This window comes from Buceros rhinoceros, unplaced genomic scaffold (genome assembly GCF_000710305.1).
Source record: "Buceros rhinoceros silvestris isolate BGI_N320 unplaced genomic scaffold, ASM71030v1 scaffold7574, whole genome shotgun sequence".
Taxonomy (NCBI): domain Eukaryota; kingdom Metazoa; phylum Chordata; class Aves; order Bucerotiformes; family Bucerotidae; genus Buceros; species Buceros rhinoceros.
The window spans coordinates 16,701-35,696 of record NW_010407593.1 but is presented as its reverse complement, the minus strand read 5'-3'; the positions used below and the strand labels follow the sequence as shown (position 1 = coordinate 35,696).

The following is an 18,996-nucleotide window of genomic DNA, read 5'->3' as shown; positions in this document are numbered from 1 at the left end:
ATCAACTAATCAAATTTATTAAACCTAAACTTGCAGTCATTAGTCTTTAAAATAAACTTGACTGAACTATAGGGGTAAGACCTCCAACTCCTCTCTCTTCCTCTTTGAGGGCCACCATTTATTTATTCCCAATCCTTGAAGTCCTCAGTTCAGTATTACCTTCCCTCCACCCAGGATTCACATAACTCCCATTAAAAAATAAACACTTTAAACTGATTTTAAAAGGAACATAAAATAACGACTTATTTCCACACATCAGACTCAAAATACGTTTTTCTAAACTGAAACATTTTATTACAGAAACCAAACTTCAAGTTCACGTAAGAAATTAAAAGAGCTTTATTAACTGTAATGAAAAGCTCTTTGGGAACAGAGACTCAGATATCACCAAGAAGAACAAGAATCTTGGAATAGTAACATTTGGAAATTGAAGTCAGAAGACATTGGTGAGCTTTATACAGGTGTTATATTTCTGGTCTTTTGACTAGCGTTTTTCTCCAGCTTTGTCACCTACAGTTTCTTCACCTTATTCTAAGTGACATTCTTCCTAGTAGCGGTATCGTTACTCTACGTCTCTGCAGTATCAAAAATTAAAATGTACAAAAAACATCATAATATTCACACTAACAGTCTTGCACACAATGCCACTCTTTGAAACCTGTCTTTGACCCATACTCTAATTCTCTTGTCTTCTTTTCAGGTCCTGCCATCTCGCCTTAGTAAAAAGGAAGTGATCATTGCTCACCTGGGACCAGCAACATCTTCCCCCTCCCTAAAAGGGAGTCAGCTCTGGGAACAACACAATGCCCCTGTTTGCACTAAGCCCTTACAAGGTGGAAGGGATATTCTATAGGAGAGTAGAGTAGGGCTCCAAAAACCCAGAAAGGGAGAAGTTGGGTGTCATGACCCTTCCAGCATACTTTGCACTAGTCTTTGTAAGGTGACATAAAGAAAGTGGGGCTTGGCTCTCTTGGATCAGACAGTGATCAAAGACAAAGGCATATGCAAGCCCATCCTCCTTCCAGTAGCCTACACATCTAAGTCAGGAGATCAGTGGAGCTCTAAAAACTATGAACACATGAAGATCCCATGACTCTGTGAAGTTCAGGAGTTTGATGGATTGTAAAAATTAAACCAGATCTCTATCACTTCCTTACAATTCAAATACTTTCTAGATTTTTCCTTCTCCCACTGACTGCTGCTAGCCACTCTTTTCATTCTTATTCTTCCGTACAAGATCAGTTACTCACAACAAAGAGAATATTACCAAAATACACCACTGGTTTACCCTTTGGTTTTTTTTTTTAGTGTTAACCAGCTGTCACATCTCACTCCTCCAAACTCTCTATCATTTTTGCATCCATTTCCTTACCACTCACTAGGAAACAAAAGAAGTGTTGGAATAGGAAAGATGGATGTGATAGGGTATGGACAGGGATTATTTTTTTGGGAGGGAAGCATTGTGGTTTTGTTTTGGTTAGTTTCGTTTTTCTTTTAAACAAGAAAGCAGCAGCACTCTAGTTCTACAATGACTTAATCACATTGATGAGCCCATCTACTTTATGCAGCTGAATTACGTCGAATTACATGGCTCAGTTTACTATACATTCAAACTAAAGAAATGCAAAACTAAAGAAAAGCAGGGGTATCCGGCTGTATTCAACAAACTAAATTAATTTAGGGAGCTGTAGACATGAAATAGAATTATTCATGTTGGAAGAGAATTCAGTGTCACTTGCAAAAACAATCGCAGTTTCTAATAACTGTGGATTTAAAATATGTTTATTTTAGGGCAGTGCTTAAGATGCACATATCCAATGAAGCATTAGAAAAACATACCTTTGGACAAGTTTAACTAATAACTAGAAATGAAGACAATGTTGATTTTATGAAAAAAATTTGCAAACAAGATCTCAGTATCTCACATTAAATGAATATGCTACCTGAGCAATGTTGTCACCCGCTGAACGACAAAAATGAAAAAGACCTAAATAGTTTCATGTGTTTAACAACTCCACAAAATGAACTGAAACTGCATTCCAGACTCAAACTTTACTGAATAATATTAATACTGTCAAGTTTGCATCTAGTCTGAAGAAATCTCTCAGGTTTCTCTCACCGTATGTTAGAGCAGTCATATAAATATATCTCATCTCATGCATAATCAAATAAATAACAGACAATATTAATCCAAGATACTACAGGTTTCTATTTCTGAAAGCCTCATCATTTTACTAAATAACACTACTCACAACATTCTCCAATGAGAATATTTTGTCTTTCTTAGTATCATTATTAAGCTACTTAACTTCTCATCCCAATAATTTGGTTAAAAGAAAGGACATTAGATAAATTCCACAGAAGATGTTTACCTGGAATTTCTATTTTAAAGTTGCTTTTACAATCATTGTTCATCTGAGCCGCAGTCATATTCAAAATACGGATGATCTTCACCGAAACCTTAAGAACAGTTTAACCATGCAAGGGAGAAAAAACCCACCTCCATTTTATGTTGAATGCAAATACATCTTCAGAGTCATTTAAGAGACCTTTGCTGATACAGTACAAGTATTTCTGTCCTCTTAGAAGTATTTGAATGCTCCTTCCGTAGCCATTTTTTCATGAAATAATATTCATCTCTAATTTCATTTATTGGCTCATTTCTGGCTACAACAGTGACACTGATCTTATTGATTTTCTTTTTTAACAGTTTCTTTCTTGCTGGTATTGTTTCCTTTCTTGTCTCTTTCTGACTTTACTCTGATTCATCCCTTAAAAAGCCCAGGTAAAACACCACTGTGTTAAGAGCAAATAAAAAGCAGTACTTTTATACCATTTTCTTTCAAAAAACTGTAATAGGCTATTTCTTCATACCAATTGCTCCAAAATGTGTGGAGGAGCACTTTCATAGAACAAATAATTGCAAGAGCAGAAAAACAAATGCAAGCTAGTTCTGCATTTAACTTCCCATATCATCTAATGAACTATGAGGATATGTTCTGTAATGATACTAATGGAACCTACATGGAAGCACATTTGAAGGTCTAACTAGAACCACTACGAAGGAGAAGAAAGTGAAGGATTAAAAGAAGTCATTGAAAGACAATGATTCACACCATCTATACTATTTATGACTTAGTCCTCATGGGATCCAATTACCCAAAAACATAGACCAATGTGATTAACATATCTATCATTAATTGATGTATATTTACTATGGTGGTAAAAGAATTTAAATAGTGTTCTCAACATGTAAAACATGCAAAGAGGTAAAATCAACATGGAACACAAAACAGTCATGCTACAAATTCACAAAAAGAGAATTTCCCAAGTGGAAGACTCTACGGCGAGAACTTCCAGACCCTGAATGATTTTGACAAATACACAGAACCAGGGGAACTATGCTCTGTATTACTTCAAAAACACATTATTAACAAAATACATTAAAAAGCAAAAAAGGAAAAAAACCTCAAAGGCACAAGACCAAAGGAAAACTGACAGAGTCAACACAGGAGACCAACGAGATGCTTTACCTTTTGCTACTTATATTTACATTGCTATTCTTAGCCTGTACTTACATATCCTCATTTTTTGGACTTTTTTAAGCTAGTTCTGAAGTCAAAAGTGTTGTCAAATTAATTATTAACCAACGTAGCAATATCAGATTCATTAATAAAATGATTTCTTAAAAAAAAAAATTCTTTAGGTATCATTCTTACCTCTGTTACTTTGGGCTGAAGTCTCAAAACTTCAGGACTCATGCGAGGGATATCTATATGGATCTAATTAGACAGAAAGAAGAATACTGTAAAAGGAACCAACAGCACATTTTTAAAATAACACAATAGTTAAAACATTTCTATGGCTTTACAGTATTAGTTATAATCCCTCTGTATCACTATTTTTGGAATGGCATGGATTTACTGTATTTCAAAACATATGGCCAAATCTTTTAGACATTGTTAATCTAACAATGAGGCAAAATGAAAAAAAAAAAACCCAAAAATTTTGTTTTCACATTTTAGGATTCCTACATCACATTTTGATTGTTTGCAAATTATAATCACATTGGAAATACTCATTATCTCAGGGTAATTATGAGTAAATACCTTCTACTACTTCTGTAAAGTCAAGGTCAATTGACACTATCATATATACTTCATGGTAATAAAAATCAGGCTTGAAGCTGAAACAAAGATCTCAGCTGCTTCTGTCCTAGGGAAGGCTAAAGTCATATTGCTTAGTCTATACTAAGTGATCCAAATTATTAATTTTAACACAAAACTTGAGGAAAGTTTGCTTATCTAGGTGAGAAAAAAAGTTTGACTCGCCTATGTTTATTGCACATCATACACAGTTTCCACTTCTTAAGCACTAGCATGGAGCCAGTAGGAAGCAGTCACTGTTACCCTCTCCCTGTCCATTCCCATTCGTTTGAAGGAGGGCCTGTCTGATCAGGAGATGAAAGATTTTAAAATCCTATTATTCTTAAACGGAAAACCCTGGCAGCACTGAATGGCAGCGCCACATGGCATGACTAGAGCTAATATTAAAAGAAATCCACTAATTAGAATTTCAGACTAAAACATTTCATATTTTTGCTTCTGAAATGTAGGAAAATGATTAGAGAGCTATCAAATAAGATTAAAGAATGCAGAAAAACAGTAGCAAACTTCAAAAATAATCTCATTAAGTTCTCCAGCAGATATCCAGTAGGTGAAAGTCACTTCAGTAGGTGTTCTACCTGTCTATAGGTATCTTGGTGACTTTCATCATTTCTGGAATCATAGTATTGTTCAACAAATGCAAAATACTCTTTGCGTTTCCTTTGTAAAGTGCTTTCTCTTCGGTCCACATTTGCAGGAAGATAGCCCTGAAAAAAAATGTGAAATGAAAAGGATATTAATCTTTGCCTTACAAAAAGCACCGCTGGCATTTGATTACATATGACAGGAAAGCTAATAAACTGATGTAGTGCCACGCAGTCCTACATGGATCTGAATAATCCTTCAGGAAATCAGTTTTCTAATCATTCCAACTGATACAAAAGTTCAGGTACAAACACCTTACTAAAATTGGCTTCTTTTTTCATTTGTTTGTTTCACGTTCTTTCCAGCTTTAAAAAGTAATTTTTCATTAAGAATTCTAAGATGATGTTTGCCATCACAGAGAAAAGCTCAGTTCAGATAAATGTAACACTATATGAGTTCATTAATTTCTGCATTCCTATGTGACCATTATTGGAACAATTTTATTAAATTTCTAAACAAAATGCATGTTGTCCTAGTTGTCTTCAGGTAGGAATGACATACATTAGCAAATGTGTTGAAATTATGGTTAAACTTGTAATACAATGAAATATTAATTCAAAAGCTTTAAAAACATTCTAACTACTTTATTTAACTGTTTCAGACGAGAAAGAAAAATAAAAAACAAATTTCAAGCTTTCATTCTATCTCAACAGGTTATTAAAAGTTTCATCACAGAAGAAGACTCACCAGTGGGCTGGTTACTGAGCTCTTAGATGCAAGAACACCAGCTGTACATTTCCTTAGTTGTTTCCCAAAAGCAAGTTATAAATATTATCTTATTTTGCGTGAGGTATGGGCACACTAAGGAAGTCATGTGTAGATATGCAGGATTATACATTGTTGCATTAAGCGCAGAAGACCTCTGAATGGTTCTTTGCTAAACTCATTCACGTAATCTCAAAATCTCCACCCCCACCAAAAAATAAAAAAAAAAAACCAAACACCACATTATAAATCCATTCTTATCTTCTTCTTTTGTCCAGTTTGATCCCCATTTCTGGCATCTCAGCTTACTTTCCATTTAAAAAAACCCAACAAGGTCAGGTTAATATTTCAGCATCTTACAAAAGGAAATATCATGAATGTTACTACTAGTTCAGTTTATATAAAAAGTACACTTATTAGAAACACCATTATTCAAGTAATTAGCCACCTAAAAGTTTTCTGAGTATTTAGAAATAGTTAATCCTTTCTTGTAGCAGCTTGATTTCAAACGATCAACACCAGCATCCCATAACACTGCAAAAAAGAAAGCTAGTTCATATTTCACATACACGCCAGTCCTGATAAAATACTTTGTATAGAATCATTCTAAAGATAGATGGCTCCAAAAGAGATCTGGACACCCAAGACAATAGAAGAAAAATCTAATAATCATACTATTCACTAGTCAAGTCAAATTAAAATATTTCTTGCCAATATTACAAAAGCTCTCCTTCCACAGCAACGGCTATCACCATACTAATGGTAATAAGTAAAACAGAGAAATCAAATTTCTGTCAGATTTAAGTTTCCTTAACAAAAATAATCCTCTTAACATCCAACAAAAAAATCTGACTCTGGAAGTGCAGCATATATTTGTACTTATACAATGAGCCACAGTCACTGCAAGTAACTAATAAAATTCAACTACAAAAACAACTTTCTTATTCAGTCCTAAACACTACCAGCAAAAATGGAAGGGGTAAACCTACATGCTAAAATTGCTAATTATACTATAAAATTAAACACTTCAACAATAAGTATAGAGGTTTCATTATTGTCCTGCAACAATCCAATATCATATCCCATTTCTCTAACTTCTGTTTTGCTCAGTGCTTAGGAAAAGTAGAAAATAGTAAAATATCAATAGATTTTTAAAAATATCTCTATATAAAAACCATTTAAAATGTTGTTTCTACATATTTTAATTTCTTAGTTTAAGATGATGACAGAGTAAGTACAAACTATATTACATTCCAGATACATTAAGAGGTACCTGTTTTCACAAACATATCTTTTAAGATGTACTGGTTGACATCTGGTTCCAACTATTTTGAATCGCTCCAGTTTAACTTTTACCTCAAGATTCACTCTGACATTTAATATCCTCTCCCAGTGTTTTACATTAAATTAAATATTGAATTCTGCCTCTTGCTTATTCTTAACAGTCGGGGGTTTTTTCCCTGTAGCATATCTTAGTTCCATTAGAAAATAATTCATTTGTGAGATCAAATGTGATTGTTCAAAAGATACCAATACTTTCTCAACAAGTCTTTTTGCCATTTTTCAGTTTCAAAGACTGAAGTAATGTTTCAACTGGAGATGTCTTGTTTCCTGGTCACTTTACAAATTAGGTTTTATTTTTAAAGTTGGAAAGGCTTGCAACATATCATCACAGAATAAACTGATGGAGAGTTTAATCCGTTTATTCATTAATTTCCTCCAAAGGCTTTTGCAACAATATCTTCAGTTTTGTTATTCAAAAAAGAAGTGAGCCTGAATAGGTCTGCTTGTTGTTTAGGTACAGTATACCTAACATTTCTGCTATATTTTAAAAATAAATCATGTAATATTTTTATATACTGTTCCAGTAGTCATGTGTAAAATCAACAGCCCTTGAGCATTATATAGATTTTCATATGCTTTCTCTTTGAAAAACTGTATTCATCAAATACATTAACATTATCAACCTTCTGACTATGCAATAAATATCTCATTTGTTCAATTTTTAAAATCATATTTTAAAAATTCCAACTTCAATGCCGATTTTATATACTAGACAATCACCTTCTGACTCAGATACTACCAATTTTAGGCAGATCCCCAGTAAGTCATAGTTCGAGCTTTTTAAGTAAGACTTCAAGTAATTCCAAAACCAAACACATCCAGCTTTAATTTAGCTCTGAAATGTGCTTTGGTTTCTTTGGTTTTCTGGTCTTTTTTGGTTTTGCAACTGACTTTTAACAAAAACAGTTTTGCTTTAGTACACTTATTTCCCCAACAGCTCACAGTGCACCTTATAGCACAAAAGATTATCACTTGACCCCTTCTTACCTGGGATGTACATTAGCAGTAGGTAACATGCTTAAACAATTAATGTGACTTAAAAATTAATTACCACTAGAAAAAAGCATCATGGAGTTTATGACCACAAATACTGAAAGCACTTTTTCTTCTCCACTTCAGAAAGAACATGAATCAAGCTGCTGCATTAGCGTATAGAAAACTAATTATTACTAAATGGCTCATCTTTGGGTTTCCAAACTGTATTAAGTGACAATCACTCAGTAAGAAGGAAGAATTACCTATGAAAAGCTGAGAACTTTCAAAATGTTGCTATTTGGCGGGGGGAACCAACCAAAATGAAAACCACACACCACACACACTTTAAGAAGTCTCTTAGTCAAAAAAAAATTTAAAATCCACTTAATTCTTAAAGTAAATACGAAATAACCTGAAGAGAGTTTCTTTGACAAGGCAGCTGAAGATAAGAATTGACCAGAATGGATCCTGAACTGGAGTGCTTAAAACAACAGAGAAAGGCATCTCTACACTTAGGAATTTCTCTGCGCTGGGAATCTCAGCTCACTCAAAGCTCACACTCTTACTTGAAAGAAAGCAACTGCAGTTAACTTTTGCGTAATTCCAATTCTCTAAACCTCAGAGTTAGTCCTCTGAATCAGAACTTAACCTACCCTTGTACTCTAACTTACTGTGTTTCAAAGTCAGTTCAGAGTTAGCCATATTATTTTTTACTTTGAGCATTTTAAACTAGGCATCCTAAACTTAAAGAGAAAAAAGAAAAAACAAATGCTCTTTACATTGCCAAATCTCAGATGACAACTTTGGAAACAGAACTAAAATGAACTGTATACTGCATGTTTAATTTCAGTTACAGCAGGATATTTGAATATCCACCACTAAGAAGCTGCATCTGTATTTGACATCAGAAAGAACTAAGCTGCAAATTTAGTGGAACTCATCAACAAGACTCTTTCAGCCACTGGAAATCAGTCTCAATCTGAAGTAAATACTTCGTATTCCCTGCTGAATTTTTCTATAAAAAGCAAAGCTATTTAAGTCAACTCTCTGAAAAATTCAACAGTGTTAAACTCTTGCGTGTATAACTCGGAATTTTAAACAGTTCTTAAATGCATGAAGATTTGCTGATAGTGTCTTTCATAGTCTCTGGAGAGCAGACAGCACAAGATTTTTGCTTCTTTTTAATACAAACTTCTTCACAAGTTCTTCTCCCAACCACAGTTTGCCATCACAAGTATTATAGCTGAAAAGATTGACATGAAAAATACTCCTATGAGGAATACACTGTATTTTTGCGGAAGAACCTTTTAAAATACAGTGTAAACACCGAGATTAAAAAATACAGTTCTATAACACCAGTGAATCCCAGAATCCCTGAATTGTCTCTGATGCCCAACTGAAACACCTCCGTGTGCTGCTCCATGGTATTTCAATCAACCTACTGCCAAGCCACTGCTGTTGCAAATCCCCTGACCACCAGGCAAAGTTCAGAGAGCTCAGCCAGCCAAACACTCACAGCACAAAAAAGGGATTGGCTTTTTAATTAGCTTGTCTCCCTGAACTGACTCACAGGTCTGGCATCAGGAGAGCCAATGCCCCAAGGTAACCGACCTCACTGGATCCGATTTGTTCGTCTTAAACCACTATAGAAAAATTGGCAAAAAAACCTGTGAGATCCTATCACAGCTTTTCCTCAGTACAACGTTAATCCTCCCCTGCAGTTACTTTAATGTGAAGTCAGAACGAAGCCTTTTGTAGGACACTGATAGGCTTCGCTTCCTCTACTGTGTGCCTATCTTCAAGAAAACCATAAGAATGTACTTGTCTTTGAACTCTCCACCATTCCATCAAAACTCGTTGAAAGAGGCCACTGTTATCACATAAGCCTTTCTTTCACAGAAAGCCAGTCTGAAAAATAAAGATACACAGCTAACATGATTTACTACTACATCTCATTCCCCTCCTTTCAGTTTGACAAATTAATCATGAAATTGAGCAGAAGAACAGAACTTTCATTACAATTCAGCAACAAGACACAATGTTTTCAAGTATCACTGATGGATTACAACTAAAGCAAAATTATTTGCAATGCTTGAAAATACTATTACTACTAAATGCAAAGAAAAAGAAAAATACAACTTACTGAAAGAAGCTTCCACGCAATTGGACGAACCCGTTTGGGAATGCCAGACCAACTCAATTTCCGTAACTCTTCTATTAAAAGAGAAGTATTTCAATTAATATACACAGATGTATACAAATTAGCACAAAATTGTTTACAACAATGATCATGTCTTCTTATAAAGTCCAATGAAATCAGAATTATATGGCAATTCTAATAAATTTTTAAAAACTAGGTAATTACTATCCATAGGGATACTATGATAATAGGCACTGAGTGTGATAAGGTAACTTTCTGCAGTATTTCTCAGCATTGTTTTACTATACATGCCTTATATCAACATGCAAGATACTCATTCCATAACAAGTTTACACAGATCATAATTAAAAATTAGATTTTCAGTTACAGAAACAGCATGATACTTTGTCCCTGCCCCGATGAGCTCCTTGACAGAGCTTTAAACCAGACTTGAAAGGGGAGGGGGATAACATCAGGCTTGCCTGTGACAAGCTGAGAGAAGACATGCCAAGGTTAGAGGGACAGGACGCTAGCAAGGGCCCTCAGGCTGTTGCTCTGAGGTTTGCTGGGGACACTGCAGCACACCTGAAGTCTTACAGAGATGTACCAGGGGCTCCTGAGGTAATGGGAGCTAACAGGGAAATATCCGTGAAATATCTCAAAGGAATTAAGGTCTCTTACTCTAAGAAGGTGACACAGGAACAGCCCAGCTGGAGCACCTCTACACCAATGCACACAGCGTGGAAAAAGCACAGGAAGAGTTGGAAGCCACTGTGCTGCTAGACAGGAACAACATGGTTACCATTACAGAAACATGGTGGGATGAATCCCACAAATGGAGTGACGCAGTGAAATATCTCAAAGGAATTAAGGTCTCTTACTCTAAGAAGGTGACACAGGAACAGCCCAGCTGGAGCACCTCTACACCAATGCACACAGCGTGGAAAAAGCACAGGAAGAGTTGGAAGCCACTGTGCTGCTAGACAGGAACAACATGGTTACCATTACAGAAACATGGTGGGATGAATCCCACAAATGGAGTGACGCAATTGATGCCTACAGGCTGTTCAGAAGGGACAGGTGAGGAAGGAGGGGTGGAGACACTGTCCTCTATGTCAAGAAATTGATAAGAGTGTGAAGAGCTGTCCCTGAAGAATAGCCACAAGCAGATCGAAAGCTTATGGGTAAGAATCAGGAACAGAGGCAATACAGGGAACCCTGTGATTGGCATCTACTTCAGGTCACCCAATCAAGGGCAGCCTATTGACAAAGTCTTCTTACTCCAGCTACGGGAGGCTTCATGTTCACAGGCTCTCATCCTGCTGGGGGACTTCAACCACCCTGACATTTGGTGGAAAAGTAGCACAGAGACCTCTAGGCAATCCAGGAGCCCCCTGGAATGCACTGAGGATATTTCTTACGCCAGGTAATGGACAGACCTATCAGAGAGGATGTGATACCAGACCCCATGATCACCGGTGCAAGTGAGTTCATAAGTGATGTTAAGATTGGAAGCAGCCTGGGCTGCAGTGATCAAGCACTGGTGGAGTTAGCAGTCCTGAAGGATATGGGCCGGGCATGAAGTCAGGACCCTGAATTTTAGAAAAGCAAATATCTACGACCCTCTAGGAAATGGTCCTAGGGGACAAGAGAGCAGAAGAGAGCTGGCAGATCTTTAAGGATGCCTTCCACAGAGTGCAAGAGCTGCCGATCGTCTTGTTTCAGAAATCAGGAAATTTTAGGAAAGCAAAAATCCAGCTCTTCAATGAGTTAGTCAATAGCACCCCCCAGGAAATGGCTCTCAGGGACAAGGGACAGAACAGAGATGGCAGATCTTTAAGGACACTGTCCATAGAGAACAAGAACTCTCTATCCCCAGTGCAAGAAATGTGTCAAGGAAGGGAAGAGACCAGCATGGCTGAGTTGAGACCTGCTGGTCAAACTAAAAGGCAAGAAGGAACTGCACAGGCAGTGGAAACACAGACAGGTATCCTGGGAAGAGCACAGGGATGCTGCCTGCTTGTGTAGGTACAAGGTCATGAAGGCCAAGGTATGGCTGGAGCTGAACTTGGAAAGGGATGCAAAGAACAATAAGGGCTTCTTCAGGTAGGTCAGCTGGCAAATGAAGATTGAAGAAAGTGTACCGTCCAAGAAACACACCCGGCAAGCTGGTAACAACATACAAGGGGAAGGCTGAGGTATTCAACAACTTTTTTGCCTCACCCTTCACTGGCAACCTCTCTTCCCACACCTCCCGAGTCAATCGACCATAAGATGGGGACCATGGGAGCAAAGTCCCTCCCACTGTAAGAGAAGAGCAGGTTCATGACTGTCTGAGGAACCTGAACATATGTAAGTCTATGAAACCCAATGAGATACATCCCAGAGTCCTGAGGGAATTGGCTGATGTAGTTGCCAAGCCATTCACCATGATAGCTGAAAAGTCCTGGCAGTTAGGTGAAGTCCCTGGTGACTGGAAAAAGGGAAACATTGCACCCATTTTTAACAAGGGTAGAAAGGAGGATCCTGGGAACTACCCACCTGTCAGCCTCACCTCCGTGCCTGGCAAGATAATGCAACAGATCCTCCTAGAAGCTACGTTGTAGCACCTGGAGGACAGGGAAACGATTCAAAACATCCAGCATGGCTTCACCAAGGCTAAACAAACCTAAACAAACCATTAGCCTTCCAGGATGGAGTGACGCCATCAGTGGACAAGTAAAGAGCGGTGGATGTCACCTGTCTGGACCTCTGTAAGGCCTCTGACGTCCCTCACAAAATCTTCTCTTTAAATTGGAGAGATATGGATTTGTGGGGTGGAATTGGCTGGATGGTCACATCCAGAGGATAGTGGTCAATGGTTCAATGTCCAGATGGAGATCAGTTACAAGTGGTGTCCCTCAGGGGTCTGTACTGGGACGACTACTCTTTAATATTGTCATCAATGACCTAGACAGTGGGATCGAGTGCACCATCAGCAAGTTTGCAGACAACACCAAATTTACAGACAACATTAGGCGCTTGATGCACCTGAGGGATGGGACGCTGTCCAGAGGGACAGGGAGAGGCTGAAGAAGTGGGCCTCTGTGAACCTCATCAGTTCTACAAGGCCAAATACAAGGTCCTGCACCTGGGTTGGGGCAACCCCCGGTATCAATACAGGCTGGAGGATGAGTGCATCAAGAGCAGCCCTGCAGAGAAGGACTTGGGGATGCGGTAGATAAAAAGTTGGACACAAGCCTGCAATGTGCACTTGTAGCCCAGAAGCCCAGCTGTATCCCGGGCTGCATCAAAAGCAGTGTGGCCAGCAGGTGAAGGGTGGTGTTTCTGCTTCTCTACTCTAGTCTGGTGAGAACTCACCTGGAGTACTGTGTCCAGTTCTGGGGCTCTCAGCACAAGAAGGACAAGAACCCGCTGGAGAGGGTCCAGAGGAAGGACACAAAAATGATCAAAGGGATGGAGCACCTCTGCTATGAGGACAGGATGACAGAGTTGGAGTTTTTCAACTTGGAGAAGAGAAGGTTTCGGGGACACCTTATTGTGACCTTTCAATACTTAAAAGAGGCCTATAAGAAAGATGGGGACAGACTTCATCACAGAGCCTCTTGTGACAGGACAAGGGGTGATGGTTTTAAACTAAAAGAGTGGAGATTTAGACTAGATGGAAGGAAAAAATTTTTACAATGAAGGTGGTGAAACACTGGCACAGGTTGCTCAGAGAGCTGGTAGATGCCCCATTGCTGGAAATATTCCAGGTCAGGTTGGATGGAGCTCAGAGCGACTAGATCTAGTTGCAGATGTCCCTGCTCATTGCAGGGGAGGGGTTGGACTAGAGGACCTTTGAAGGTCCCTTCCAACCTAAACTACTGTATGGTTCCATGATCTTAGTATTTTAATTTTGGGATAAAAACGTTAGAATGATTTCATCCTCCTCAGCTTTTTTTTTTTTTTTTTTTGGTAATTAAGACTCACGTATCTCAAGGAAACCTGAGAACTTGAAGCCAAGTATTTCAGTTACATATTATTATTTGGTTTTACAGTGTGTTCTGGTGGGTCACTTAGAAGAATAAAGCCCATCTTAAAAACAGTAAGTTACGCATATGTTTCAAATAAAATGTGTATGTAATTCACGAACTTTAACAATTTTATCAGAGCTTATCTTCACTGACAATCTTCTACATATATCTAAAAGGCTACTTGCTTCAATTTATTCTTGCCTCTCTTGTGACCATTTTTATTTTATGCTATAGCAGTGTTAGATCTAAGTCTTCTAGGAGCAACCTTCTTCCTGCTTTGTAAGTGCTGTTGTGAAGGGCCGAGTTCTTGGTTTTATTTCCTGTTGTTTGTTGAGCCTTCAGAGGAAAGCATAACATGAATAGACGCTTTAACAGCAGCGTTGCAAAAGGGTCAGATCATATGCTTTTGGGTTCATAATCACCCAAGCGTGCTACTACACCCAATAACAGCTCTTGCACAGTCTCTTTCAGTTGTCACGTGTGCTGTTCGTTACTGGCAAAATGCTAGCTGAGCTAGCATTTCGGAAAGTTCAGACCAGAATTTTGTATGATTTTTGGAGAAGTCTGAGATCCTGGAATTCTGAAAGACTGTGATATAGGTCAGTAGTCAGTCTTGGTGCAGAAATGGAATTATCACATAGCCAGAGCTAATGGTTTGTGATGGAATTGTCTGAACCCTTAGATGTGCTATCATCTATCTAACGGCTTCTGCACTGAAAGCAATTACCATAGCACTTATGAAAGTGAAAATGGAAAAAAAAGCCTTGAGAAAATGCAGAAGGATCCCATATGACTTGACAACAGAGTAGAGGAAGTCATTAAATACAATAGGAGGTTATTAAATACAAAACAAAAGGTAAAGTTCTGTGTCAAATAAGGAGAGTAGAACAAAATATAAATCCTGTCAGGCTAAATGCATGGAAGCATTTCTAAAAGAGAGTTTGAGAAACAACTTGCAAAAGGTACAAAAATAAGTGTAAAATGCTTTTTCTCAAATATGCTGGGAGAAAGATCACTGCCAAAGATTCTGTAGACAATCCAGGTATAAAAGCAGTGCCTAGAGAGGATAAGACCCTGGCAAAGGAACATAAATAATGATATAATTTTGTTCAGCACAGAAGAATGTAAGGACATATTCACTCCCAAATCAAACATTAAGGAGAATTAGTCAGAGGATCTGTTTCAAATAAGTGTTATGCTGTAAAACAAAGATGTTTTCTCCTTGGTGTACATTTTTACTGCCAGGTCCATTGCTGAGATTTTCTTCTAGAAAGAACAGTCCTTTGAAACCCAGTCCCACATGTGCATTATTGTTTGGAATTATGCAACAACCCAAGCTATCCCTAATTAAAGGAAATGTATGTTCATTGTAGAATAGCAGTAGGAATGAAAATTGATTTTTCTTGAAACTTGCCGAAATAAATCATTATTCCTCCTTTCTCTTTAATTTTCAAAGAATGAATCCTTAGCTCAGTGAGTCCTACAAGTAGGTTTTGATATTAGACTAGCAGCAGAGGCTTAATTTGAAATAGTGCCATAATTTAAATTCTCTTTATCAAATTCATCTTTGCTTGGACCTTAACAGAGAAGGAAGGCTCATCTGCATCAAAGCATAGAAAGTTTTATTAGACTAAGCTATATTCCAATTTGTTTGCACAGTTCCTGTCTTTGTCCTTGAATGAGTTAAGGGGATTTTTTTGTCCTGGATGATACGTCACTGATTTAACCATATGCTCCACATTCCTAATTCTGACAGGAGATTTGCAACTTTTTTTGGTTTATGCTTGGGGGGTTTGTTTGTTTATTTGTTTGTTTTGGGGGGGTGGCGGGAAATGTCCCTCTTCTTTATAGGTGTTACTTTTCAGAGCTTGGTAGCCATGTTAGTGCACAGATTCCTATTTGGGCTGAGTTAAGAGAGGAGAAAAAAAAGGGTAAGGTGAAAGTTTAGAGAGTTCAATGGGATATAGACTTGAGAATGAGAAACTGATGTTACTTGAAAGTAGAAGTCGTTCCTGAATTGCAACTTATTTTCTGTTTTATGCAAGTACTTTTGCTCATTACATACATGGTGTGCTTGTGTATAACAGTAGCCAAAACTTGAAGGTTTAGCAAAATGATTGTGTAAGGAAGCAACAAAGTAATGCATAAGATCTGCTTCCTTTCAGCCCAACTACAAGTGGCACAAATAGATCAGACCCAGTAAAGCAGACTTATTCGTAAATACTGCACAGAGACTAGTGGAGCAACATGACGCACAGTTGGAGATCAGCTGCTTTTGAAAACTTTGGGCCTTCCTTGTTATTAAACCAACATCAGAGCTTATAATCACATTCTCTGGTGGAAGAGAAATATACGTATAATTTAGTTAAGGCAGATTTTTTTTTTTTAAATTTTATTCACAAACTATACAAAATACCATTTCTTAGGCTTTTCTAGGCTTGCTTTGCCTTTACTTGTTCTGTCCAATTCCCCCTTTTTGGCTCTTAGAAGAACATAACCAGTGATACTGTCACTTATGTTTCAGTGCTTGGGGGCTTGGGGATTTACTTGACATGGAATCATAAGTGGAATCGGAACTTGTTGCAGATGTGTTAGGGCTGCACGCAAGTATTTAAACAGCTGCCTTCCCTGCTCAGAGGCTGAGCTAACTCCCTAGGGTGTGGAGAACTGGAGGTGACACAAAAAATTGCTGAACATAACTGGGAGAAGCTGACAGAAGTTATAGACAGCACTCTATTGGATGCCTGGATTTCACAAGTAATTGTGTGAGAAATGTCCAAACAGTGCCATTGCATCAAGGGGAGCACTTTGGAAGGTGCAAAGTTACAAGACCAACAGTGCCTAGGTAATAACTTCAGAAATACCAAAATCTAGGTACAGCTGTAGCAAAATTGGAACTACTCAGGGGAGAAATAATGGGAGTAGTTAATTTGGGTCAGAGAAAGGGATGCAGAATGGTGGTGGGAAAAGAAGATCAAGTAGCAGGGAAAAAGGGTAAGGTATGTGACCAGGTACCTCTGGAGGTACCTGTTGGGCAGCTTGTGCTTGATCATCACTGTTGGAGTCTGACAATAAACTAAACCTGTTCAGACCTGCTTCAGCTGCCAGGAGGACTTAGGGAAGGAGAGCTTTCTTGGCTGGCAAGGCATCACCAAATGGGTGGATCAAGAAGCTTATTTTCTCTGGCTTAGTGCTTTTTCCAGGCCTGAGGTGGAATCACTGCTCCACACCAAGGTGGGTATCGAAATATCCAACTTATGGTGTCTTGGGTCATTCACTGCCAGTGCTACCAGACTGGGTGGTAGTTTCGCTTTTGACAGTCATTGAGAACTTGTGGTATTATAATTTTATTTTGTCTGTTCCTGTAGACGAGAAAATTGGAATTGTATGTAAATTAGATTAATGGATCCATCTTCTGCTTGCTTCAGGAAAATTGCTGAAGTTTCTATGACCCATAGAAATCTGTAGGCTGTAGCATACAAATTTTAACTGCAACACTGTTCTAGATCCCAGACATCTATTATGAAGCTGGCTGTTTCTGTTCTTTGGAATGCAAAGATTTTAACTTGAACTTCTTGGATAAACATCTATTTAAGGCCAAATATCAACATCATCTAAAGATGGATTCACAAAACAGAAGTATGGATGCCAAAAACAACTTGCTAAAATGAAACAGGTGAATTGAACAGCTGGAGCTGTATGCATACTCTAGCTGTTTGACTCCGATGGTTAGCCCTTGAAATTTGAGTTCTTTATTTTAGTATAAAGTTTAGTATAACATCCAAATTAAGGTAAATAATACATACGGTGTATTTAGTACTTAGTATAAACCTAATATATTATTATTTACATGCACAAGCCTTCTCTCATCAATTTGCAACAAGCAGAAGTTGTTGGACCTTTCTCTCATTAGTAATACCTAAGCACCTTACTCTTACTCCAGGCCATCTTTAGTAAGGAAGATCAGTAGAGTATAAAAGAACCATCAGAATCCAATGGTCAAAACGAAGAGTGTAGGTGCAGGTTGTATTTGATTTCTGAAACATTTTACTCATCTATTATAGAGATCTAATTAAGGCAAAGGTTGAACACAAAATCCAATTTAGTTGATATTACTTCTTTGAGAGGAACATTCCTACAGCACCTATCCAAATCCAACTGTAATTGGGGGAACAGAAGAATTTTTATCAACCACTTATTTTCTCTACATTCATTTCTACAACTATTTACACAGCACAAAGAGTAATTAATATTTTACGGGAAAAAGTCTGAATTTTAGTTTTCCTTCTGAAGAACTGCTCATTTGAGCTTCACAGCTGTGTTATCCCCTGTTTTCATTCACAACCATATCTTGGCCAAGCAACACAGTTCACAATAGTTCTGAAGATACTATTCAAGTGCTGAGGCCTTTTTTTTTCTATTCAGGGTTGTTTTGGGGTGCATTTGTTTTTGTTTGGTTTTAATATTCATGGCATTTCTATATCCATGATGTCATGGACATCACTTTCTCCCTCCCACATTAGTCCTTGGTATTGGATTTATTAAAAACAAAATTGAGAACACTTCAAACGGGCAAGAATGAAATTAGGGGCAAATAAAGAACAAAACTAAAGCTACCACATTTCTGCTGCGTAGGGTACGAACAGACTCCAAACATGCAGTAAGTTTCTTAGTTTTTCTTGCCTAGAGAAGTAGCAGTAGCTACTTTTTTAGTAGCAGTATAGAAATATAGGTATGAAGGTTTCAAACTTGGAAATTGCTGTCTTTCAGAAACCTATTTGATTATATATGTCTACCACGTAGTTTGCAACACTATAAATCAAGACACCAGAAGAATTCCATCTCCAGCTAAGATTTTGAGTGCAAGTCAATGTACTTGTGCTTATATATGAAACTTGTCCTCTATTAAATACCTAATGAACTATTAAGCCATTTGTTATTGGCTGAAATGTTACATCCTAGACAAAGCATAATTTCAATTTACTGTCATTATCCTAACTCTTTC

The 18,996-nt window shown here is 37.7% G+C and overlaps 1 protein-coding gene across 1 annotated transcript in view; it reads right to left on the bottom strand.

Moving 5' to 3' along the window:
* Positions 1-18,996, bottom strand: part of LOC104492025 (TBC1 domain family member 22A-like) — a gene marked incomplete at both ends in the record, with an annotated part of 63,372 nt that overhangs the window by 29,972 nt on the left and 14,404 nt on the right. Inside the window, 3 exons of the mRNA XM_010134526.1 lie at positions 3,720-3,782; positions 4,745-4,873; positions 9,979-10,049. Coding sequence (XP_010132828.1) covers positions 3,720-3,782; positions 4,745-4,873; positions 9,979-10,049 — 263 coding nt within the window. The remainder of the gene's footprint in view (positions 1-3,719; positions 3,783-4,744; positions 4,874-9,978; positions 10,050-18,996) is intronic.